The 25,386-nt window shown below is 39.0% G+C and overlaps 1 protein-coding gene across 3 annotated transcripts in view; it reads right to left on the minus strand.

Annotated features, from left to right (window-relative positions):
- The window catches only part of SYNE1 (spectrin repeat containing nuclear envelope protein 1), a 425,086-nt gene that overhangs the window by 24,837 nt on the left and 374,863 nt on the right, over nucleotides 1-25,386 (minus strand). For 2 of the 3 annotated variants that reach the window (XM_069488739.1, XM_069488737.1), the window contains 6 exons: nucleotides 12,406-12,568; nucleotides 6,990-7,177; nucleotides 6,007-6,157; nucleotides 3,199-3,381; nucleotides 2,795-2,932; nucleotides 778-969 (listed from right to left, as the gene is read on the minus strand). In XM_069488739.1, coding sequence (XP_069344840.1) covers nucleotides 778-969; nucleotides 2,795-2,932; nucleotides 3,199-3,381; nucleotides 6,007-6,157; nucleotides 6,990-7,177; nucleotides 12,406-12,568 — 1,015 coding nt within the window. Of the gene's footprint in view, nucleotides 1-777; nucleotides 970-2,794; nucleotides 2,933-3,198; nucleotides 3,382-6,006; nucleotides 6,158-6,989; nucleotides 7,178-12,405; nucleotides 12,569-17,699; nucleotides 17,898-25,386 lie in introns of those variants that run through there. The other variant, XM_069488738.1, reaches the window with a different exon arrangement.

The raw sequence follows: 25,386 nt of genomic DNA on the forward strand, positions 1-25,386 counted from the left end.
CCGAGCTTACCTGGGCCACCTGCCTATCAAGTGGGGACAATTGTAAACTTCCTATGAGCAAATGAGAATCTTTTGATCACGTTTAAAAATGTCTTATAAATTAATCTAGATAAGCCTCAGTTTCATTACCGGTAAAACGGGAATAATATTAAAACCTACTTCAAAGAATTGATGTAAGATTAAGTGAGATAATGTAAAGAAAAGCAACCCAGTACCGTGCCTGCAATATGACAGCCACACGGTGACATATATCAGGAACAAAGGACATTACTGATAAAACTACAGCTTGTCCTTTTTATACCAGATTTAAAATATATTTGATCATAGAAGATTCAAAATATTCTAATAATATCTCCACAGATGAGATGTGATTATGATAGCAATTAGGAAAACAGAAAAAAGAAATTCACCTAAACCTAACCTCGCCAACTGAGCAATAATTATACTGCTCACGTTCATCTTCTTATTTCTTCTCGAGGCTTCTTTATTTTCCGTAGAAGATATGTGCCAAATACTCTTCTAAACTCTTTGTATATAAACTCATCTAATGCTCAACACGATCCTTTCTACAAAGTAGTTACTGTTATTAAACCAGCTTACAGTGGAGGAAACTGAGGCGAGAAATGTGAAGTCACTTGTGCAAGGTCACAGAGACAAAGCACGTCAAAGCTAGGACGTCAACGCAGGCACCCTCTTACCCGTTATCCAGTGCTACCTAATCCCACATAGTTAATTCTCTTTAGATATAAAGAAAATGAAAAAATCAATGTTACGTACAGGCAGGCGGATCAATTTCTTGTGGTATCTTTCCACGCGCCCGAAGACCTCCTGACAATATCGTCGGAGCTCATCCAGCTCTTCCTCGATAACCGCCGCGTCCAAGGGCTCGCTCTTTTCTATCAGCTGTTCTCCCTGGGCGATTATCTGCTCAATCTTATTGTGGTTCAGTGAAATTTCCTGCTGGAAGGCCTAAGGAGGACAAATCTCATGGAATTTTTTGTATTGCTCACATTGACATAAAATAATCATACATATTTTTCATTATATTAAAAATATCATGGAGGGGGATATTTAATTTGCCATATGGAATGACAAGCCATGAGGCTATTACCTCGTGGTAATAAAAAAATGCTAAGCCAGAACGGGAGTCAGAATGGAAACATCAGAATTTCATAACCAGAAAAGAACCTTTGGCTAATAAAATTTAGCACTACATAAATTTTGTGTTGTGTGTATGGGGAATAATAGGAAAAAATATTCAAACCCATCATAAATTGATGGCCCTGATTATCCCTGAGGAAAGCAAAGGCAATCAATAAACTGCCACTGAAATACATTTCGCATTTTAAAGAAAAATTCTAAACATTTTAACTTTCGATGTCCTGATCACGTGTCAAACATGACTGAGAGAAGCTACCCAGATGATGATGCCATGGATTCTTCTCAGATGATTCTTTTGTTGTTTCTGGACAAAAGCAGGTAAAGCTAAAATGATTTGAAAGACAGGGAATTCTGGGAGGGTTATTTTGACTCATTCTATATGTTTCAAAAGAGTTCAATCGTTAAGGACAAGTTTCAGGTTGATAAATTTTAATTCAATACAAGAATAAACTCTGGAAGAATCTAAATTGTCCTATGATGAAAAAGACTGCCAGGGGAGAAGGGAGGGTAGGAGTAAGTGCCAGGATCCTGCCGGAGTCCAAAAGAAGAAGAATCAACTACTGCTTGGTAAAAACTTCCTGTTGAAGGATTTAAATATTGGTTTGTCTGACAAATGTCAGGAGAGTGGGAACAGGGGGAGGGGAGGCATTGGCTCAATAGCAGCATTTACTATCTTACGATTTCTTCCTTCCTAAGAATCTCTGATTAAGGGCAAGTTCCTTGTTTTATTATAACAACCAAAAGGTTATGGGATTCCTACTATTATTTAAAAAAATCCATCGAGCTCACGCCTGTAATCCTAACACTCTGGGAGGCTAAGGCAGGAGGATTGCTTGAGCTCAGGCGTTGGAGACCAGCCTGAGCAGGAGCAAGACCCCGTCTCTACTAAAAATAGAAAAATTAGCTGGGCGTGGTGGCACGTGCCTGTAGTCCCAGCTACTCAGGAAGCTGAGGTAGGAGGAGCGCTTAAGCCCAGGAGTTTGAGGCTGCAGTGAGCTAGGCTGACGCCACAGCACTCTAGTTTGGGTGACAGAGCCAGACTCTGTCTCAAAAACAAAAACAAAAACAAAACAAAAATATAGATCTTGGGAAGATAATTTCATAAGCTGCCTTGCAAATTAATAAGTTGTTAAACACTCTCCTTTTTAGTAAATCATTATATCTAATGTAAACCCCTCCTATTCAAATTTCTACCTAGCCACTGTGTTTGAATTATATAGTGAAAAATACAAAATGTATTTAAGATTAATGTGGCATCTAAGAATGTAGAATATGTGTAGAAATCTCCGCAAAAGACAGTTGTATTGCTTTGGAACATGGAGGTCAAACAAACTACTTGAAGGTGCCAGAAGCAACTCATTAAAAAAAAACCCAGACACAATAACAAAAGATGATCCTTAACAACCTGGCAATCAAGCTAATCATTAAATGTATGTTAATGGTGGCTGGTTATCCCTGTGTAGTGCTCTTTATTTTATTTTTAGTATCTTTTATATTTTCTGAATATTTTGGGGCAAACCAAGAACTAATTTTTTAAAAGAAGACTTTATTATGTTCTTCACAAAAAGCTCTACAAATCCTTTCATTTTCAGACTTTCTTTGCATTGATCATTTGAAAAATCATTTCTATTACCTTGAGTTGCTTGATTTTAGCTTGCACATCACACTCAGAAAAGTGCTCGATGTTCGTGAGCTGCAGATCCATCTCTGTGAGCCAGACCAGGATGCTGTCCCGCGCAGTCTCAAACTCCTCCCGCTGGCCAATAAAATGCTGGATACGAGAGGCAAATAATAAAAATTAAAAAGTCCACATAAACAAATGGACACGGCACAGCCAATTCCCATGTGATTCTGGAAAGTCATTTTCTCAACAAGCGACGAGAACCCTGCCATCCTTTGCCATCTCACACCCCCTGCAACACCTTTCTAGCATCCCAATCTTACAAAATCACTGAGACGATGTCTCAATATCGTGCTCAAAAATGGCCCGATCCTGTCCTCCGGGCCTCTAAATGACAGGTGAGGCATACTAAAAACCTTGAGTCTGCGCAGGATGGAGGTGACGCGCTTTTGCAGGTTGTCCCATCTCTGGTTGCCTTCGTGAACCATCTGCTTCAGGCTGCACGCGGAGTCGGTGCGATTCTCTCTGGCCAGGCGGCGGTACTGCTTGTTGATCAGTTCCAGCTGCGTCAGGCACTCGTGGACCTGTCGCTGGAAAGCCTACGACCACAGAGAAGGATGTTGGTGTGGGAAATCAACTCTCATCTGATGAATGGAAGTTACGCTGCCACAGACAGAGGGGAAGGATGATTTCTAATGACAGTACACATCTCTTAATGGAAGCAAAGCAATTTAATCGGCATAGCTTAAGGAAAAACAGTGGTTTAATAAAAAATATGAAAGAAAATGGAGAATAGTAGTAAATAAATGCATACACACATGTGTACACACACAAAGTTATAAATATAATATAGTTTTTAAAATAATTAACAGCCTGGGAAACAAATTTCCCCACAAAACAAACCATTACAGAAACATATGTGTGTGTATATATTTTTTTCTTTTTTGTTAACAGTTTTATTGAGAAGTGTGTGTGTATTTTTGAAATGTGTGTTTGAAATGTTCAGTATTTCTGGTGTCGATACTTAGAAAAGACATCTATAATGGGATTGTTTATTTCTAAACTATGTAATTTCCTAAAAATCTAGAAATCGCCTCAATTCTGCTGCTATCCATTAGGAAAAAACTTAAGACTACCTTTTGCAGAAAGCCCTCTAAAAGTAAGCTATTATGAACTTTATTTAAAAAAAGCAATTTAGTAAAATATGAGTAATTTTACATTTAAAAAAGTTTGGAATATGCTCCATTTCTTTTTTATTATTCCTACGAACTATTCACAGTTCTTATAAACCATGTTGGAGCGAGTGTACCACCCTACATGGTTGTGCCTACCTGCTTTTGAACACACCCCACACACCCCTGTACAGTTTAGAGATTCTAAAGGTAAACAGTCTCTCTGCTTTCTCTCTGCAATACAGAATAGCCCTAGCATAGGAATCATTTGGCCAAAATAAAATGAAGCTCTTTTTTTTCAAACTCATTGGTATGATTTATGACATTTTTATCCTGTATTAGACAAAAATTTTATAATTCACCAATTGGACGGTACTCATCAAATCCCCAAATTTTGTTTTCCTTGGCTTATCACACTGTTTACATGCTACCACATTACTGCCTCTTAAATGGTTTTCCTTCTGAGTGTTGCTTTAAGAGCCTTAATCCTAATAAATCCTGTCTTCTAGTCTATAAAACTTTAAGTTATTTCCCCAGCAATGGAAGTTATTTCCCCAGCAAAGAGAGTTGAGATTTTGCCATTCCTGGAAGTCACCTATGTGTTTGCCCACTGGAGTGAGTACAGCACTCGGGGCCAGCACCCCAGCACACCCAGACCCATCCCAAACATGCAAGCAACTGAATGAGCTGAAGACTGTCCTCAAGCAAAACTTTGTGTCTACGATTTATTTCTATCTCTTAAGAAAATTAACTGCAAGATTAATGATAAATGACTAAAGAAATCATTATACAAGCTAACTATAGGGCTAACTTTTGCTATAAAGTCTGAGAGTCTAAAATAGCATCAGAAAGGATCTTATGTAATCTGCTTTGTAGTCTAAGCCAATTACACAAGGTTTTAACCTTCATGAAGCCGAGTGTCATAAGATGCAGTCGAGTGGCACTTCCACTCGTACTGGCTCACATTGAGATGACCGGAATCTACTGCAAAGTTCATTGTGGCTTTTTACTAGAAGTTTCCTAAGGGAAAATCTTTTATATAGGAAAAATTTTTTTTTCTGGAATTAAGAGATATAATTACACATAAATCCATTCTGACCTCAGAAAAAACTCTTATTTATTTCACGTAACATTTGAACATTTTTATAGATTCGTATAGCTGTCCATCTATAACTCAGATTATAAATTCCACGAGAACAAAAAGCAAACTCCATGTTTCTTCTAACAAGCCTCAGTAAATGCCTGGTTATCTGATATAGCAAGGTAAAAATGAATCCGGTTGGATTTGGCTGGATTTTGAGTCTTATTCTAAACACCTTAAGGAACTTTGAGCAGAATTAACAACCAAGAACAATCAGAATGCACCCAAACTGTTTGCTCTTCATGTATGAGTACACCCATCTGCCTATCAGTGTGAATTGAAGGTAGAAGAACCTTCAAGTTTAGAAATGGCCAACTTTGGGCTATGTCAGGTCCTCTGTGAAAATGAGAGGCAGCTGAGAAGCCGAGCTTCATCATGTCACAGTGATAGAGTGGACTCAAGACTGTGCAAATAGGCGAGGAACTGGAATCAATTATCGGATGATTCTCTTCTTTATGAGTGTAATTACACCACTGCTATTTTTGTCTCCATGTAATTGAAAAGTCTTGGTGACTCAAGACCAGCACTGCTCTCTCTTGTGAAATTAGAAATGGATTATAAGGAAAACGTTTTATTCCGTAAAATAGAGCCAACTCTATTTTATCAATGATTTTATATATATATATGTATATATATTTGGGGGGAATCATGATTCTTGTTTCCTAATAGAAATTTCTCATAATTACTACATTATTTGTAATCCTTAATAATCTTAAATTAAGATAAAAACTTCCTTTCTGCCCTTCTTTGCCTACTTATGGGGTAATGATAAAGATGGCTACAAAGTCCTCACCCAGCTATGTGAACAGTTAGCTTGTAGGTGAACAGTTAATTTATGTCCTAGAACACCAACCACCAGCTGGCTACTTGCATAGCAAGACAGGGATTAAAAACTTGGAATTCTAAATCACCTCAAATGTCTTTAGTTCTTCCTTGGCAACTATATAGATCACACCAGAAGACCTGGGGAGAGCAGCTGTCCTTTCTGAAATCTTCAGCCAGTCTTCAAAACGGGCATAGTCATCCAGAAACTTCTGCCACAATCGCCACGTCTCTTCGATTCTGAGACAGAAGTAAAAAGACGGATTCTGATTATTTGAGACTGTCTGCTCTCCAGATCCCTGCCTGATGCCTGCCACAGGATTAAGGGTGCCCAAACATACAACTGTTGTGCCAAACAATAACTGTGCCCTGAGCCAAACTGACCAGAGAGAGAAAAAGACAACTGTTTGAGCTAAAATAAAACAGCTGTTTGGGTTTTTTTGGGAATTAGTCAAATTGAATATCATAAGCATATCACGTGAGCTGTCCTGGATGTGTGCAAGGAAGTTTAGAAATACAACACATCTACAGTACACACATAGGCCAGGGCTCCACTGAAATAAAACTGAGGCTTGAAAATCCATTTCAGTCCAATATCAGATTCACCCTGACAAAGATCAACCTACGGCAACAAGACAAATATTAAGCTTTCAAAAGTTCACCAGAGAGCATAATGATAGCATGTTTTACGTCATTATAATAATTTGGTAATACATCATGACTTTTTGCCACCATAAATTTCAAAGGGCTTAAATATGATGGCTTTTTATCATTTAATTTTTAATAAAAAATGTTACTTTTTCCCAGCCACAAATTCTGTAATGTCGTGCATATTTGGCAAGGGAATATTTTAATTTTTCTATATTATATTCAAACTGTTAGGTCACACATAACTTGGCTCATTATATTCATATATTGTATTTTCCCAGCTATATGTAGACAACAGCAAGTTTGGGAAGTCAAAGCTATTTCTGGACATTGTAACCAAAAGGAAATAATGAACAATGGATACTCTGGGTAATTTTTGTTTCTTTTTGGTCTTTCTCTTCCCTAACTGTTGGAGCCAGCTTACTTGAGCCTCCTTTCCATGGACATGGCACAGATATTTCTCCACCGCCGGTCCAGGTTTCTCGTAGCCTGCTGGATGGAGTCGCACTCGGCGTCAGTGGCACAAGCGTCACAGTCGTGCAGCAGGACTTCACACAGGTTGAGAACAGAGGCGACTCCCGTACTGTGCTTCTCTATGTCTCTCTGAAGCTCCTGCAGGGGAATGAACATACTTTATTAAAAAGTTAGCTGTATACAGATGGGAGAAACTGAAGCTGTGCTCACTGACAAATGGCCAGGCTAAACCTTGACAAATAGTTCATTTGCTTGAATGCATGAAGTTTCTTGAGCCTCATTTACAAAATCCAGCAAGCTCAGAAGTATGAGAAAATGGATCTAGAAATATTTTGGCTGTGTGAGCAATGCCAAAATATAAATGGAACAAATGAAATAGAATACCCTAAGAGTACAACCAGCTTCTTTAACAGAAAGGAAAAATGAATCTTGCCGGAGACTCTACTTCACAGATCCATCACTTCCATTTCAATCAATCACACAATCAATCATGGAATGCAGTCATCTCTCATTATCTGCAGGGGATTGGTTCCAAGACTTCCCATGGATACCAAAATCCACGATGCTCAGGTCCCTGGTAGCAAATGTTGTAGCATTTGCATATAATCTATGCACATCCTCCTGTATGCTTTAAATCATCTCTAGACAACTTATAATACCTAATACAATGTAAATGCTATGTAAATAGTTGCTATACTATATATTGTTTAGGTAACATTTTAAGAAAAAAGTCTATACATGTTCAGTACAGAAGCAATTTTTTCCCAAATATTTTCCATCTGCAGTTGACTGAATCAACCATGCACATAGAAGGCAGGCTGTATATATGTACCGGCTAAAAGTTGGCATTGAAGAACTGGGATTTACACTCCAAAGGTCTGCAAAATGTTTTAAACAGTTAATTTACCATTGTTAAAAGGTAACTTGGTTATCAATAGTGAATTTATAAAAAAAATTTGTGTATATACACACATATATATGTATACACACACACAAACACACACAATGGAATACTATTTGGCCATAAAAAAGAATAAAATTATCCTGGGCACGGTGGCTTACACTTGTACTCCTAGCACTTTGAGAGGTCAAGGCAGGAGGACTGCTTGAGGCCAGGAGTTTGAGACCAGCTTGAGCAATGTATCAAAACTACATCTCTATAAAAAAACTAAAAAAAAAAATTAGCCGGGCATGGTGGCACGTTCTTGTAGTCCCAGCTACCCGGAGGCTGAGGCAGGAGGATCACTTGAGAGCCCAGGAGCTTGAGACTGCAGTGACCTATGATACGCCACCGCACTGCAGCAAAAAAGAATAATATTATGTCATTTGCAGCAACATGGATGGAACTGGAGGTCATTACATTACGTGAAATAAGCCAGGCACAAAAAACAAATATCACATGTTCTCACTCATGTGTGGGAGTTAAAAAAGTTGATTATATAGAGGTAAAGGGTTGAATGATAGATACCCACAGCTGGGAAGGGTGTGTGGGTGGGGGTTGTCAAGAGAGGTTGGTTAGTAGGTACAAACATAGAGTTAGATGGAAGGAATAAGTTCTAATGTTCGATACCAGAACATAGTGACTATGCGTAACAACAATGTATTGTATGACTTGAAATGTTCCCAAAACATAGAAATGATACATACTTGAGGTGATAGACACCCCAAATACACTGACTTGATCATTACGCAGTCTATGCATGTAATAAAATATCACATGTACCCCAGGCATATGTATAAATGCTATGTATCAATTTTAAAAAGTATAACACGGTTTAAGAGACCTAGGTTCTATATCAGGTATGATACCGGCAGCTTCCTCAAAACGCAATTTTAAATGTGGGACAGAAATAAAAATTTGTGGTAAAAACAAGGCATTGAATTTCCCCAGACTCCTACAATCATTGCTTGCGTGAGTATAGTTATTTAATATCGTTCACATTTGAGGAACAAAACATGCTATGGTTCTATTTCTTTTCTTATATAACTTTTCGTTTTTCTGGAATTAACAATCCTTTCTCTCTCAAATTTATAATGCTTTCTTCTATTCCCTCTCCTACAGAACTAGTAAGACTCCCTCCAGGATGAGTTAAGCCCATCAGGTAATCTAGTCCAACTGTTTCCGCCCTGGAAACATCCTCCTAGAGCACCCGGGCACCTGCTCCCACTGGGACAGGTGCTGGCTGGGCTGCAGGACAGCTGTCGCTAGGGACTTTTCTTCATTTTCCTCCTGGCAATTCCCTTTTTCTTTCTCCAGAATTGAGTATATTTTTACCCTCCTTTTAGTCTTTAGTGTCTGTGGCACACCTTTCATTAGTTTCTGAAATGGGTGCATAAGAGGTAAACATTTTATATATTAAATGGCAGGGTATATAATTCTAAATTATAAATATTTTTCTCAGCTTTTTGAAAGTAGTATGCATTGTCTTCTAGCAGTATTGTTTGAGAAAGTCTGGGATTTTTTTTCATCCTAGAAACCTTTAAGATCTCTTTATCCCTTATGTTCTGCAATTTTATGATGTGGTGCCCTGGGATGGGTTTGCTTTGTTTGCTCTTTTGATCTGGAAATGTATGTTTTTCATTTGGGAAATTTTTTACATTGGTAACTTCCTCCTCTCCATTTTCTTTATTCTTTTTTGGTGGGATGAGGGACCCTTATGGAAGAAATGAATTGAGTTTCAAAACTCTTGCATTAATCCTTTATTATATTTCTCTCCTATTTTTCAAATATTTATCGTTTTGTTTTATTTTTTGGGGACACTCTTAATTATGAAAGCTACTTTTTTTTTAAAAAAATGGCATCCTATTTTTTTATCAATGTAAAATTTCTTATTTCTATGTTTTTTTTTTTTTTTAAGTTTTCTTTCTCTCTGTATAACATGTTTTCTCAGATTATTCCTTTCTGTTTTTTTCTCCCCTGTTTCTTTCGGTCTTTCCTTTAATGGTAGAAACTTTAAGTAGTGGGGATTCTTGCTTCTCCACACATATTTTGGAGTGAGTCAGCCATCGGACGCTGTGCATGCTCTAAAGCTTGCCAGCCAGGAGGCTTCACTGTGGCGAGCTAGGCAGGGCTCTGGCCTTTTGTTGGGTTCCCTTAGGTCTCACTACCTGAAGGTATTTTCTCTCATGTGGTCAGTTTCTCCAGAGAGGACTGCTCCAATCTCCTGGTCAGGTACAAGCCTGGCTATTGACATCATGGGAACCAAGATAGGGAAGTGGGGTGGGAGCCACAACACTTGGTACAGAGCCACTCACTTCATCTCCCTGTTTTTAATATAGAAAATCGAGCCCTGATGGTGACCCGAAGTCCTTCTGGTTTCTCTTCTCCAGAGAACAATGCTCTGTTCTTCTACCAGGGTAAAGGAAGCAGAGGAGCCTGGCTACCTAGGCTTAGGGGGCATCTGCCAGTACCACTCCTAATTTAGACTTTCCAGCCATCTTCCATTTTATAACATAGCTCTGTGGACAACCTAACTTTCAGCTTCACCTGATCTCCACTCCCTGAGTCTTGGAACTCTGTGGCATGAGTCAACTTCCTCCACCCTCCATCCTGTTAACACCATCCCTGATTTATCTACTTCCTATCTTCCAAAATCCCGTGGGATGTCCGTCATCTCTATATTTTCTCTCGTTATCTTTGCCATTGTGGGTGTGACCTTTTCCCCCTATCATTTTATTGCGGTTTTAGTAGTAAGTGGGGCTATAAATTCATAAGATCAATTTGCCATGTTTAAGTAGATACTTTTTTGATTTTTGTGTGTTTGCTAAATTACAGTACTGGCCATCAGCATGCTAACTCTTATCACTGAACTCATCATTACCATGTTCACCACAAGAATTGGGGAAGCCAGAAGCCAAGCATGACCCCCACAGTTCAGTCATCAGAATTTCAAACATGAGTGTCCATCAGAAAATTTTAATTTCATAAAACCTGAAAAATGTCTGGCTAACAAAATTTTTTTAAAAGCAATGCAATATAGTGCATATTTTAAGACAACTAGAAAATTCTGAATGTTGTCACCACAATGATGAATGTTTAAAGTGATGGATATGGGAATTACCCAATTTAATTATTATAATATGCATACATACAATGTAACATCACATTGTGCCCCATAAATATGTACAATTATGTGTTAATTCTAAATAAAAAATTTTAAATGCTAATTTTAATATTTTAAAAAAGCCCAACACTTAAAACTCTATGTTAACACCTATTTCATGGGCTTAAATCATCTGTAAAATAAAGTAAGTACATAAACTGTTTCATAGGATTTTAAAAATAGATGCTATTTACATTTTATAGCTATTAAGTAACTTGCCTACAATGGTCCAAATTTAATGGAAGGGACCAGGTCAAGACAGAATATTCAAAGATAACCTAAAGGCAAGAACAACATTTTTCTTTTTTTTTTTTTCAAGAGACAGGGGCTCAATCTGCCCCCCAGGTTGGAGTGCAGTGGCATGATCATAGCTGAATGTAACCTCAAACTCCTGAGCTCAAGTGATGCTTCTACCTCAACCTCCCAAGTAGCTAGGACTACAGGCCTGTGCCACCATGCTTGGCTCACTTAAAAAAAAAAAAAAAAAAAAAATTTGTACAGACACGGTCTCGCTATATTGCTCAAGCTGGTCTTGAACTCCTGGCCTTAACCATTTTCCCACCTTGGCCTCCCAAGCATGAGCCACTGCACCCAGCCTGGAGCAACAATACTTCTAATGGTGAATTACGGTGTTTACTATAGGCAACCGGAGTCTGATATACTTAGTAAGAACAAACAAGGAGAGTGGGAGTTGAAAATTTCTTCCGTACGCATTTTTTAGGGTCGTCCTCTTTTGCTTTGTTGGGTCATACACTGTATGCCACTGAGACATGCTGTCTTTGCTACAGACATGAAGGTGAAATTACAAGTGTGTGGTCTGCAGGTCATGCAATCCTCCTAGCAAAACAAAATTTTTTAAAACTCTAAAAATTCTAAGCATGCACCAAACACCATACCCAGAAAAAAAGGGCTCCTTTCTAAGTCTATAGTAGTGGGCTACCGAGCCACAGATAAATAGGCAAATCTGTCAACACTGTTTTGGATCCATCATTGCAACTCAGCCTGACCTACCACCTTAGAATGGCTTCTTGGTGGATCAATGACACCAGCTCATGGTGGCACAAGCATCTATTTAAGTCAACTCTGTGATGACATGGAACCTATTTGCCCCAAACACCTACCTAGACAAAGCCCCGCTTCCTCACCAGTCCTGCCTAGCTTCCTCCTGACCTTCCATCAGGAGTCACCATCTCGCACCACCCCACCACCCTGGCCAGCAGGACAGGCATTCCACGGCTTATTAACTTCAATTCTAGGTCTTACCTGCTGCTCATTGAGCTTTCTCTGTATTTCTTCTGAGTTACAGGAATCGTAGACTATTGGCTTGGCCAGCTCTGACTCGATGTGAGCAAGCCAAGTCCTCAGGCTGCTCATGTTCTTATCGAGCTGCTGCACGGCCACCAGGGTCTCCTTCAGCTTCTTCACCCTGCGGACAGAGACCATGAACGTAACAGCTCCAGCGAGAGCCCGTCTCATGTTTCCCTCACGTGCAGAAGCGAGCACTGGGTCTACAGCCAAATTGCCCTGGTCCGTCCTGCTCACCCACATGCTGGCTGTGAGACTTTGCACAGGCTGCACAACCTCCCTGGGTCTCTATTTCCTCAGCTACAAAATGGGGATTTTACAGCGTACAAGAGTACTCGTGAGATTTATATAAGTCGAATAATGTGGGGTGCCCAGTGCATGGGAAATATTCAATAACTATCAGTGAATATTACATGTTACACAACTCTTAATGTAATGCTGTTACAGTGACAAAAATCTCATGGTTGCCACAAGATTATTTTTATAAATAACATAATTTATACACCCACAAGTAATACCTGGGAGAAAAAACTTTTGTTAAACATTTTCAACATATTGTCAAAAAACAGATTACACAGCGACGGTTCTGATATTGACCAAACATAATGTCAGCCCTGTTGAGTTCTATTTCAGCACCTTTGTGACAGGAAACTCCATTAAAAGAAGAAAGCACACATAAGGTAAACCACCAGTGAGATGTCACATGCACTCAAGCAATGTGAGAGTTTACCAGTGAGATTACACTAAAGGCAACTGAGGTCCTGTTGGGTTGTAGGCAGCAGAAAGCACATCCAAAGTCTGTACCCACCCAGTTTTCTACCTTTGGAGCCTAGGTTAGTATTCACTACATAGCATGCTTTCAAAGAAAGACTTTTCCCATTTTTTTTTCCCAGGAAGCAGGAAAAAATGTTTTCTTTAAGACTGTCATTTGTCTAACAATCATTTGTGGATGAGTTACACGTGACATGCCGAGAAGACCAAGATAAATAAGACTTGCTTCTTTCTCTTACAAAGTGTACAATCTGGAAATCTGGACACCGAAACAATGAAATGCAACAAGATGGTAGGAACCTGACTAAAGAAATGAACCCAGTCTCTGGTTAACAAACAGTGATAAATTCTGTCTGGCCACATTTGGGTAGCCCTTCATTCACTTATTCTTTCCCCATTTGTTGATTTCTTTATTCCTTCTACAAATATTTATGGTGCTAGGTAGACATGGTTCCAGGTAACAAAAATACAGTGACAACTGAAGTTTCCTCCTTGCCATTGAGGAGTTTCGACTCTGGTGAAAAGGAAATGAAGGGATAACATTTGAGCTGCATCTGGAGAGCTGGATGTCAGCCAAGAGGAATGCTTCTGGTCCAGGAAGCAGAAAGAAGAAATGCGGAGATTTTGGATCAAATAATGTCATAGTGCTGTGGGGGCTGGGGGTAGGGAGGATGAGGAAGAGAAGCAGAAGAGAGATGAAGAGGTGCGGAGAGATAAGAAGGGTGGATAGGCAGGTGTTCGATTATAAAGATGCTCTGAAGAGGAGACAATGGGTTTGTATGCGGTTTCCAACACGGTGGGCCTTCTCCAAGGTTTATCAGCAGAGGAATGATAAGATCAGCTCTGACACACAGTATGCAAGTCTGAAATGGGGATGTCATGGGAGCCAAGTAAGTAGAATCATCCCAGCAGCTGACATAAAAAGCCTACACTAGAAACACAGCAGGAGGAGAGAAATCCTAGATGAATATAGATGATGGAGCTTGGTAAAGAGCAGGGGTCAAGGGCAGATAAAGGAGTTTTGAAACCCAATGTGGGCAGGGTGTGATCAGGAGTTTGGGAGGGACACTGGTAGTATTTCTCAACTCCATTATTATCAAGTAAGAGCAAAAATCAATTACAGAGTCCCTGCTAAGGGCCTGACATGGCTGAGTGTACATAGATAGATCTAAAAAGAAAGGTCAAGGTGACAATAAGCATATGATCAATGAGCTGTTACAGTCCTTATTTAGAATGCAGTTCTGCTTTTAGACCATGTGTCCTGCATTTTGGTTCAGAAAATATGGTCACCTAATTGGCACTGCTCATCTTAGAGGTAAATAGAAAAGCAGCAAAATACTTCAATCTCTTGGGATGTCAATTTGGCCCAACTGAAGTATCTTCTTGGAAAAGGTGTCAAGAGCAATATGACACTTAAGACTGTAGGGATGTGATTTATGTAAAGGCAGGGATCTGGAATAGAATGTGTCAAAGATTGACAACTCACACTCAGAGTCATCGGGTATTTCCCAACTCTATTACTTTCAGATGTCAGAGAACTTAAGTTTCAGGCTGGGTTACAGAACCAGCTGAGGGTGCTTTCAAACCACAGATGATTCTGATATGATTCCTTGGGTCAAGAGTCACTGGTATAAAGAAAATGTCTCATAATCAAAGTATTTTGATATATTTTTAGTTGCTTAAAATTGTTATCCCTTTTAATAAATCAGTGTCTCTTCTTGTCATTTTCCTCAAAGCACTGCCATACAAGTAAATACTCTTTCACTATGGTCAACTGTTAATAATAATATCTCTATTTGATTAATTATAATTAATAATGATATTTATATTAACATTTTCAGTTTGTAAAAGCACTCTTAGGTACACCATTTTGTTTTGAAAAAATGTGTATTTAAAAATTATGTTCATATTCCATAATATGTTCTATTGATAGGGAAAGAAAATGTGTTGCAATGTTTATCATGACTTATATTTCCACTCAAGATAAGACCTCCCTGATTATTAACAGCTTTATAAGTACAAATTGTATACTATCCCCTAGGTACTTCAAGGCATTGGCCTTGAAAAATATTTACAAGAACTTTAGCATACAACCCACTCGCATTTCTCTCATATATAAGACAAAATTCATATGGGCATCAGTCAGTAAATGACAGTTTTACAATGGCTACTGGGTGCAGAGCTTGGGGAACACATTCTACTAATGACCAAGGCAAGGACAGAGAATTTAACATGGTCCTAGCCGTGACGCCCTAGACTGAAAGGACAGCCTACAATCAATGAACCCACTGGAACAGGACTGAAGAATGGCACACAGCACTGAGATGCCCGTCCTGGCTTCACCCCTGCAAGAGTGTCCTCTCAGCAACCTCTTCCCACTTCACCATCTTCCTGCCTTCAGATTTGGTAGGATCCTAATGCTGACTACATGTCAGGATGGGGTTTTATAGCAACCTCATAATATCATTAGGGTTTCACAAGAGGGTAGTGGGCTTGTTTCCTCCCTACCCTTACTTTAACTCCCTGGTATTATTTATGCACAAATTGGTCTGCTTCATGGTAAGTTCCTTGGAAAGCTGGAACTGTGAATTTTCGCATTTAGATTTTTTTCTTCCCCTGGCCATACTAAGCTCAGCGCTTTGCACTAAGTGGGCACTATTTAAATGCCTGCTAAACATTAACAATTAGTATTCTAAGTGAAATATTTTTATTTAATTAATATGTTTTAATTTTAAAAAAATTTATCTGATATTAAATGTGTACTTAAATTTTTCCTCTGGGTCCAACATTCGTCGCACATGGTCTATTTGTCAAGTACTAAAATTCATTTATTTTCTTGGTTCAAAACTTACAAATATGATCAAAAGATCCAAAGCACAAAGGAATGGGAGTAAACATTGTCCCATTGGATTGGCTACACTGGCAAAATAAATTATAGGATATCTTCTATAATATTGAATGAGTTCCAAGTCAGAGTGGTTAGTGTGCAATATGTCAAGGGCATCGTGACATGGAAATGCTTGTTCGTATAGTGCATTAGGGACAAGTTCCTCTTTCAAACTAATGTGTAGATTTAGTCAAGTAGTGGGGGTGAACGTTTAAGTGGCTCTCCTTTCTCATTTTTTAAAAAGAGTATTTTACAACAAGTGGCGTAATGTATTGTGCGTGTACATGCGTGCATGTATGTGTGTGCTGTGGGGGAGGTGGGTAATAGGGGTCCCCATAGATTTGTCTTGGCTTATTAAACTTGATCCATGTGCTGGACGTGGATCATTCTTTTTTAGGAGAAATGTCCATGTTTTTTCCATTATTTCTTTGAAGGAAATCCTTGGGTAAAAAATATTTTTATTTATCTACCATTGTAAGGAGTTTAAGCAACATCCCTTTGGGTAGCGTCCAGGATTATAATTTAAAATAGATGCCTACAGATGTCACATGTGTGAGTAAGTTTAGCAAGCCTGATAAATCTGAAAGTCTCTGCAGCCTACAGTTCTCCTTTCACTGTCCAGTGTGTATCACAGGCATCTGACCTTTCTTGAGAAGGATTCCCCTTTCCAATCCGATTGTCCAGCTTCTTAACACTGTCACATGAAAACACACACACACACACACACACACACACACACATACTTACCTATCTACAAATATATATTATATTTATATTTTACTACTTCCCTTCAAAGTAATTTAGTATATCCATAACCCAGAACAAAACAAAAAAATCCAAATTCTAAATATAACAGAACCAAAGTACCACTGATAAATCTTACTCACTTGTAGGAATTTATGTGGGAAATGATATGGTAAAAGAAAAATATTTTTAAAAATTCAAAATGAAAATTCCTGTCATATTTTTATTACAACTGAAAAATATGAACTACACTTTTGCATAATGCAACTAAATTACTACTTAAGATATACACGTGTAGATTTTGCACATATATTTTATAAGTTTTACATGAGTTCATGACTAAAATTCACTTACAAACAGAAACGCAACTGTCTCACACACCCGAAATCCTCTAGGCCCCTGAAATCTGATTTTTATTTAATAAAGGGAAAGCTTTCAACTACAAAGCTATGAACTGGCTAAGGGTGAATTTTGGTTTCATCAGAAGCCCATTCTTTAAATAGCAGATGACACACTAACTGGGTCTTTTTCTGAGTCTCCTTCCTGTGTCTCAGCCTCTCTACTGTAGCCATACTCCTCGCATGATGCACACAGGCCAGAGACAACTGGAACACCGAGTCAGAATAAAGTCCATTAACCTTTTCATCCTGCTCTGCATGCCTAGTAGGGGACAAGAAAGCAAAGCAACAAATAACTGTTAGGAGTCCACGGCCAACAACCTCCTAACAGCAATCATCTTCACTCAACGCTGGCAAAAACAATTCTGGATTACAGTTTCCAGCATCTCCCCTATAACCCCCACGTAACATGAAAGCTATGTACAATGGAAGAAACTCAAGGAGATGCCTGCCTTGTGACATCGCAGTTACAATCTGGGAGATCTGCATCCACGCAGCCGTCCTCTGCCATCCTCAGGGCACGCAGGTCCTCTGCCACCACCATGAAGCTCCCACTTGCAAAAGTTAGGCTCTGCAGAGCAAAAGGCTAAATCTTGCGTGGGGATGAAAGTTTCCCCTTGTCTGTGTATAGAAGTATGAAAATGTTCCCTCTAGACAAGTGTTGGTTGTCTCTGCCTGATAACATGACACTGAGCAGTGACAAGTGGTCATGTTTCTAAATAAAACCTACATTCATTAACATGTGCCAGGCTTGATCTCCTGGAATGTAGGCCACAGAGTGTAAGAAGGGGAAAAAGCTCAGTGTAATCTGCAAGGAGGAGGAAGCAACAGGTCTAAAGAAAGGATAGCAAAAATAATGCCGGCTGCAGACAACTCTGCTCTTCAGCAGGGACGGTCAACTTTTCCTGAGGGCTGTTTGTTACACTGGGAAAGCTATCCGACAAAAACACATCATTCCCATGCAAACAAATAAACAAAACCTCCACAAGTGGTAGTAGCAAAATGAGCAACTTCTTTTGTCCTTGGGTTTAATATGCCAGCTCACTCATGTAAGTAGTTTCGGGGGTTGTTTGGGAAGGTGGGAGGGAAAAGTACCTGGTCTTTATCTTTGAATAGACAGACCATTTGAACATGAAAAATAATGAAGAAATATTATTCTCTCCTTACATATTGAAAACCTTTCTCCTTTGAAACAAATGATGTAAGGTGACAAAAAGAATATGTTCATTTTAAGATAATAAAAAAAAATGTATCTATTTGTTTGCTTGGTGGGATTTCAGATAAATATTTTTCTTTTGTGAATTTCAAGGGTTTTCCAATTTTCCTGTGCTAATATAACTAAGTTCATAATTTAAACTTTTAAAGGCAAGTCTCCAAATTATTAATTACTAATAATGTAATAAAATATAACTAATGCTGGTTGCTTGAAGTCTTTTTTTAAGCATACACACAAATTATAAATAAGTAAATCATTAACATTTGCTAAGTTCTTTTTAAAAAAGCCTACATGATGAATTGTAACTAAAATAAAGCACTTGGTTCTGGTCATGTGATTTGATTGTTTTTAAAACAGAATACTGGAGGAAACACATTTTCTTTATAAAAGAAAGAATTTTTGTGTAAGAAATATACTCCAGAAAACTCAATACTTAAAGATAACCTATTGTGAATTTTTTTATAAAACAATCACTCCTCTGATATATTATTTTTAATAATCAGAAATGGAAATATATAAGCTTTGATCAAGGAATATATTGGTCATGATTTCATCAGAGTAAGTTTGTTTTTTTTTATTATGATTAACATTTTAAAAAACTTATCTTCAAAACATTGAGTCAAAATTTCCTTAGTTTAATTCCTTTTTACCTTATTTAGTTTTCCTCATGGGGTTAAAAATGTTTTACTTTATTTTCATGCTCATTATTGTTAGTACAGTATATTTATTCCAGTGAACTAAATACGAGGCAAGGCAGAGCAAGGCTTTAAAGACACGATTATTGTGATAGCAAAAAATGACAATACTGTTTGTAAGCAAAGAAAACACTGGATAAGTCATTGTATATTTGCACTACGGAACACTCTGTAGCTATCTAAAAGAATGAGATTGGCATACATAGTGTTTTATAGTATAGGCAGTCCTTTCCCTTGCATTGTCTCATTGGTGATATGGCAGTTAGTTTAATGACCATTTTGAAAATGAGGAATCTGGGGCTCAGGCTCAGAGAAGTTATTCAGTAGGCCCTAGGTCACACAGCAGAACCACAAAAGAGGTGGATAAACTCCGGCTTCTTGATTAGTTCTGTGTTGTTCCCATACTTGCTGCATCAATGCATTCCTCATCCTGACCAGGTACCTTCTGGCTTGACCACTCTTAGGTAATAACACTAGACATAAGTTCCCAGGATTAAGTTTCCTTTGACCTCCAGTGTGGGTAGAACTCCATTTAGACTGAAACCCCTCCTGAAAGCAGCCGCTATGGACTCCACAACGCCGAACTTGCACTGCATGTGTGGTGTTTTAAACTCCCTCTGGGATGAAAGCTGACCTTGATTGAGCACATTCTGTGCTAAGGGGTTTCCAGGTCCTATCTCATTTAATCCCCCTAATAACCTTGCGAGTTAGCTACTCCTCTTCCTCCCCCTTTACACACGCGGTAACCGAGGTACTGAGAAGATAAGCAGCTTGGTGAAGCAGAGACACTTCAGGACGAAGGCAGTCGAGCCCCCAAGCCCGTGCTGCACAGCTCACCTGCCTCTCTGGCACTTTCACCCTATGTCTTAGATTTGAGAAACCCAACAAATACTGGCGGAACCGCTATGTGTAAGGAATTCCATTAGGTTCTGGGATAACTACGGAGATCAGATTCATGTACATTTTAGTAGAGAGAACAGACTGTAAATAACTGATCACACAAGATCCCACACAGTTCAGGGAAATGCCATGAAGGAGAAGCACAGAAAGCCCGCTGAGCAGGTAGGAAGACTCTGCTCTAACTTGAAGAAAAGGAAGAACATGAAGAACACCAGGGGCTGGCCAGGCCGTGGGCAGGAGAGTGGCAGGAAGAGACAGCACAGAAGGAAAAGCCCTGTGGATGCAGCCACTGGGGACTCTGCCTTATCACCCTTACTTCGTTAGGGACCATTTTCTTTTTCATCGTTACATCCCTAGAGCAAATGCCAGCAAACTACAGCTGGCCACCTGTTTTGGTAAATAAAATTTTATGGGAGTACACCCACGGTTTTCTATTTGCGTATTTTCCGTGGCTGCTTTCACTCTACCGTGGCAGAGTGGTTGCAGCAGAGACTCTCTGGCCCCCAAAGCCAAAAATATTTGTTATCTAGTCCTGTACAGAAAACACTTGCCAACCTCTGCCCCATAGCAACGAGCACAGTACTTCGTACATAGTAGGCATTCAATAACTTTTAAAATTATGTTTGTTTTTACTTTACTTCTACAAAATGTTGAAGGGGATTATAATAAATATACAGGTTAAAAACAACCAGTCACAAAGACCACAAATTGTATGATCCGTGTACATGAACTATCCAGAACAGGTAAACAGAGAGACAGAAAGTAGATTCGTGGCTTCCCAGGGCTGGGAGAAGTGGGGAGGACAGAGGGGAAGAAAGAGTGACTGTTAATGGTAGGAGGGTTTTTATTTGGGGGTGATGAAAACGTTTTAAAATTGTGAAAATAGATGCACAGCTCTATAAATACATAAGAAATCCATGAATTATACATTTTAGATAGGTGAGTCATATGGCATGCAAATTGTATCTCAGCAAAGTTGTGATTGAAAAAAACAAAACCAAAGGAGCCAAATAACTGCCATGTGCTTTTGTTTTGGTGATGAGGATTTAGGTTTTGTACAGGGAAGATAAAGTTACTTTATTCGAAGGTCCAGTAAACAACAACAACAACAACAAATTATAACAGAACAAACAAGTCGAATCTGACTTTCCTAGATACTATGGTAGGAAATGTTAAATATAATTCATTATACACTATAAGGAGCACTGAACAATTAATGCTAAAGACAAATGTCCTGTTAGTCCCGAACTCCAGAGAAATCGCTATGTGCCTTTTTGTATAGGCGTCACAGACAAAAATGAGAGCCGGTCTCCTCAAAGGCAGTTTTACAGAAATTAGAGTGATACTTCACCAGTAGCAGTTTATGTTGACTCTTAATGAAGGCCAAGGGCTCGGAAACATTTTTAGTTGTCTAGGCCAGCGCTAAACAGAACTTTCTGAGATGATAAAAACGTTCTGTGTCTTCAGTGTCCAGTAGGGTAGCCACTATCCTCTTGTGGTTATTGAGCACTGAAAATGTGGCTAGTGCAACTCAGTGTAATTAAAATTAAAGTGTAATTGAATTTTATTCAATTTATTCAATTAATTTAAATAGCCACCTGTAGCTAGTGACTGCTGTACTGGGCAGCGCAAATCTAGAAAGTGCAAAATGAATACTAGAACATATCCATTGAGCCCTAAACGTTGCCGAGCAAGTTTGGTTGCCCTAAAAAACTGACAATGCTTGGTGATACAGTTAGTTTAAAAACTCAGTGCAAAACATATCCATTTTGTACTCAGAATGGTCTAAGCTAATCCAATGGTGATATGACATTGATTCTAAAGTATGTATTCTATTTGCATGTATATAATAGCTTTTTTACCAGTTTATCCTTTTCTTCTTTCTTTCTTTCTTTGCTTCTGTGATCAAACATTGGAAGATATAGTTCATGTTTTATATTAGCTGGGAAGATATTCACTCAGAAATGTGATCATCATCAAAAATAACCTTTCCATGCCCACAGGAGTACCAAAATAGCACAGAAATATCAAAAGGCATACACTAGGTTATGTTCTGCTTTAATGAATCAGTGTGAAAAAAAGTTGGAAGAGGGAAGAGTCGTGAATGAGATTGAATCATGAAACCTAATACTTCAGCTGGCAGTTCACAGTTGGAGATGGATGGGTGTGGGAATATTCATTGAGTCTGTGCCCTAATGAAGCATCGATAAACAAGGAAATGGAACACGAATGTGACGGCCAAGTGTCTTTCGGGAGAGGCTGCAAGGGAAACTGTGAATCCAAAGTGGCATTAAACTCCAGGACAACCTAATGATCAGAAGGTCATGGTCTAATCTGGAAGGACACAATTAGAAATGGATAACACATATACGGTTCGCATTCCCATGGGAATTATATCTCTGTATGGTGAGACTCCTCGTAAGTGGAAACGTGAGCACCTTAGTGGCTATAGTGCAAAGCATGTGTACCTTATAAATATATAATTGATTCAAGACTGTTAATGTATCTTTTGGGAAAGTAAAATAAATAGCATCTAGAAAATTTTCACCTGAACAACCAGGCAAAAATGTTATAAATAAATACGACTTTGAGGAGAAAGTACCAAACTTATTTGCTGTAATGATGGCTAATAGCTGGAAATACACTAAGCTACCATTTACAACTAAATTACATTAAATTTAATTTAAAATATCTTTGATATAGTGCCTCCCCATTCCCTACACCACTGAGCCACTAAGAGTTAAAGAAGAATATTAACTAGCTCAACTGGATTACATGGAAACGTAAATCAATTCTTGAGTCATAGTTTGGCAGAAAAAAATCCCAGGAGTGTTTACCAAGTGGGCAGTTTCCCTAAGGATATTTATAGCACAAATGGCTTCAATTTCTTCTTTGGAAACAAGATTCTGTTATCATTTTAGCGACTGAGAAGTGAGACTGAACATAGCATTAGATTTCTAAAACCTACATCTATCTAAAACTTGGAGTAATTCAAGCTAAAATGTGTTTCCATGTCTTCCATAGTGCCTTTACCAGAGCACGCACTTAGCTCATTGTTTTACTTCATTTTCTTGCATGTTTATAGTCCTGCCCTTGAACGAAGGAGCCTCTGTCATTGCATCCCCATAGTCTCTCACAGTCACTGTCACATTGTCAGTGCTTTACAAAGGATCTGGAAATTAGATCATCAAGATCAATAACAGAACCTGTCTTCCACTGAACTGTATTCTAAGAGGGAAAAGAAATCCCAAACCTGACAGGCAGGAGAGCATAATGGACTTAGGAGTCAGAGAGTGCGGGCTCTGCCGCTCAACACATGGACGTCCCTGGGCAAGCCTGAGCTTCAGCCTCTGCATCTGTGAGATGGGTATTATAATAACAAGGTCCCCCTCAACATAGCCCACCTGCTATGAACAATACCTAAGAAGAAGCGAATGACGCCTGCAGCCTGGTCACTGGCACAAACGAACTGTTCAATAAATGTGAGCTAGTACAGTGCTATTGTTAAACATTTTAAAAGTTATTATATACTTATTCCATTTTTGTTTCGTTACCACTAAAATAAATTATAATCTCACCTTCTTCAGTTAGATACTTTTTGATAACTCCCTTACAGAAAAAAATATACAAAATATTTTCAAAATTAGCTTATAGAATTGTAATGCCAATGTTCAGTTTTAGTGCACACAGTACGCAAAGGGCACTATTTCATGTCCACCTTTATGCAGCATGGCCAAGGAAAGAAGTCCAGATTTAAAAAATGTATTGTGGGATAAACCCAAAACAGCTGTGAATCAGCAGCATTTGTAACAGTCCGACTCTCCTGACTGCCATGAAGAACATCCACTCAAATATTTAAGTATTCATTCATTTATTCATTGAAATATATATATATATATATATTTTTTTTTTAGATAGAATCTTGCGCTGTTGCCCTGGCTAGAGTGCCGTGGCGTCAGCCTAGCTCACTGCAACCTCAAACTCCTGGGCTCAAGGATCCTCCTGCCTCAGCCTCCTGAATTGCTGAGAGTACAGGCGGGCACCACCATGCCCAGCTAATTTTTTTCTTTTTCTTTTTTCTTTTTTTTTTGAGACAGAGTCTCACTCTGTTGCCCGGGCTAGAGTGCCATGGTGTCAGCCTAGCTCACTGCAACCTCAAACTCCTGGGCTCAAGGATCCTCCTGCCTCAGCCTCCTGAATTGCTGAGCGTACAGGCGGGCACCACCATGCCCAGCTAATTTTTTTCTTTTTCTTTTTTCTTTTTTTTTTGAGACAGAGTCTCACTCTGTTGCCCGGGCTAGAGTGCCATGGCGTCAGCCTAGCTCACTGCAACCTCAAACTCCTGGGCTCAAGGATCCTCCTGCCTCAGCCTCCTGAATTGCTGAGAGTACAGGCGGGCACCACCATGCCCAGCTAATTTTTTTCTTTTTCTTTTTTCTTTTTTTTTTGAGACAGAGTCTCACTCTGTTGCCCGGGCTAGAGTGCCATGGTGTCAGCCTAGCTCACAGCAACCTCAAACTCCTGAGCTCAAGTGATCCTACTGCCTCAGCCTCCCAAGTAGCTGGGACTACAGGCATGCACCACCGTGCCCGGCCAATTTTATATATATATTTTTTTAGTTGTCCATATAATTTCTTTCTATTTTTTTTAGTAGAGACGGTTGTTGCTTTTGCTCAGGCCCATCTCCAACTCCTGACCTCAAGCGATCCTCCTGCCTCGGCCTCCCAGAATGCTAGGATTACAGGCGTGAGCCACTGCGCCTGGCGTCATTGAAATATTTATTGATGCCACAATACATTTAGGCACTGTTCTTGGTGCTTCTGATATATGGTGAATAAAATGGATAAAGCTGCCTGACCTTAGAGTACCTACATTCCAACATGAAGCAAAGTTCACCTAAAACAAAGCCTCTCTTTAGTCATTCCTTCTTCTTACTGCAAATAACATAGTGCATCATTCAACATATCAGACTTTCATATTGCTCGTAAACATCTTCAAATATTTTTCTTTTTAACTTTTATCCCGTTTACTCACCCTGCCCTTCTATGGCAGAAACCAAATGTAACGTTCCTCTCAGACGTGAGGCAGATGCTTATTGCTTGTTATTGCTAAAGCTGAGCACAAAATTACGATAATGCAGCAGCCAATTTGTACGGCTGAGCAGAGTGACAATAGTCGGATTTATTCCCACACCTCACTAACCAAAAATAGAGTAGGAATTTTGTAATATGTATGTTTTGCCACTGCAGACAACACCACCCTCCACAAAGACCAGTCAGCAGTATCTCTTTGTTCCCGATAGGAGGCTGAATACTCACAAAGCCCTGA

Source organism: Eulemur rufifrons, chromosome 15, assembly GCF_041146395.1.
Source record: "Eulemur rufifrons isolate Redbay chromosome 15, OSU_ERuf_1, whole genome shotgun sequence".
Lineage (NCBI taxonomy): Eukaryota > Metazoa > Chordata > Mammalia > Primates > Lemuridae > Eulemur > Eulemur rufifrons.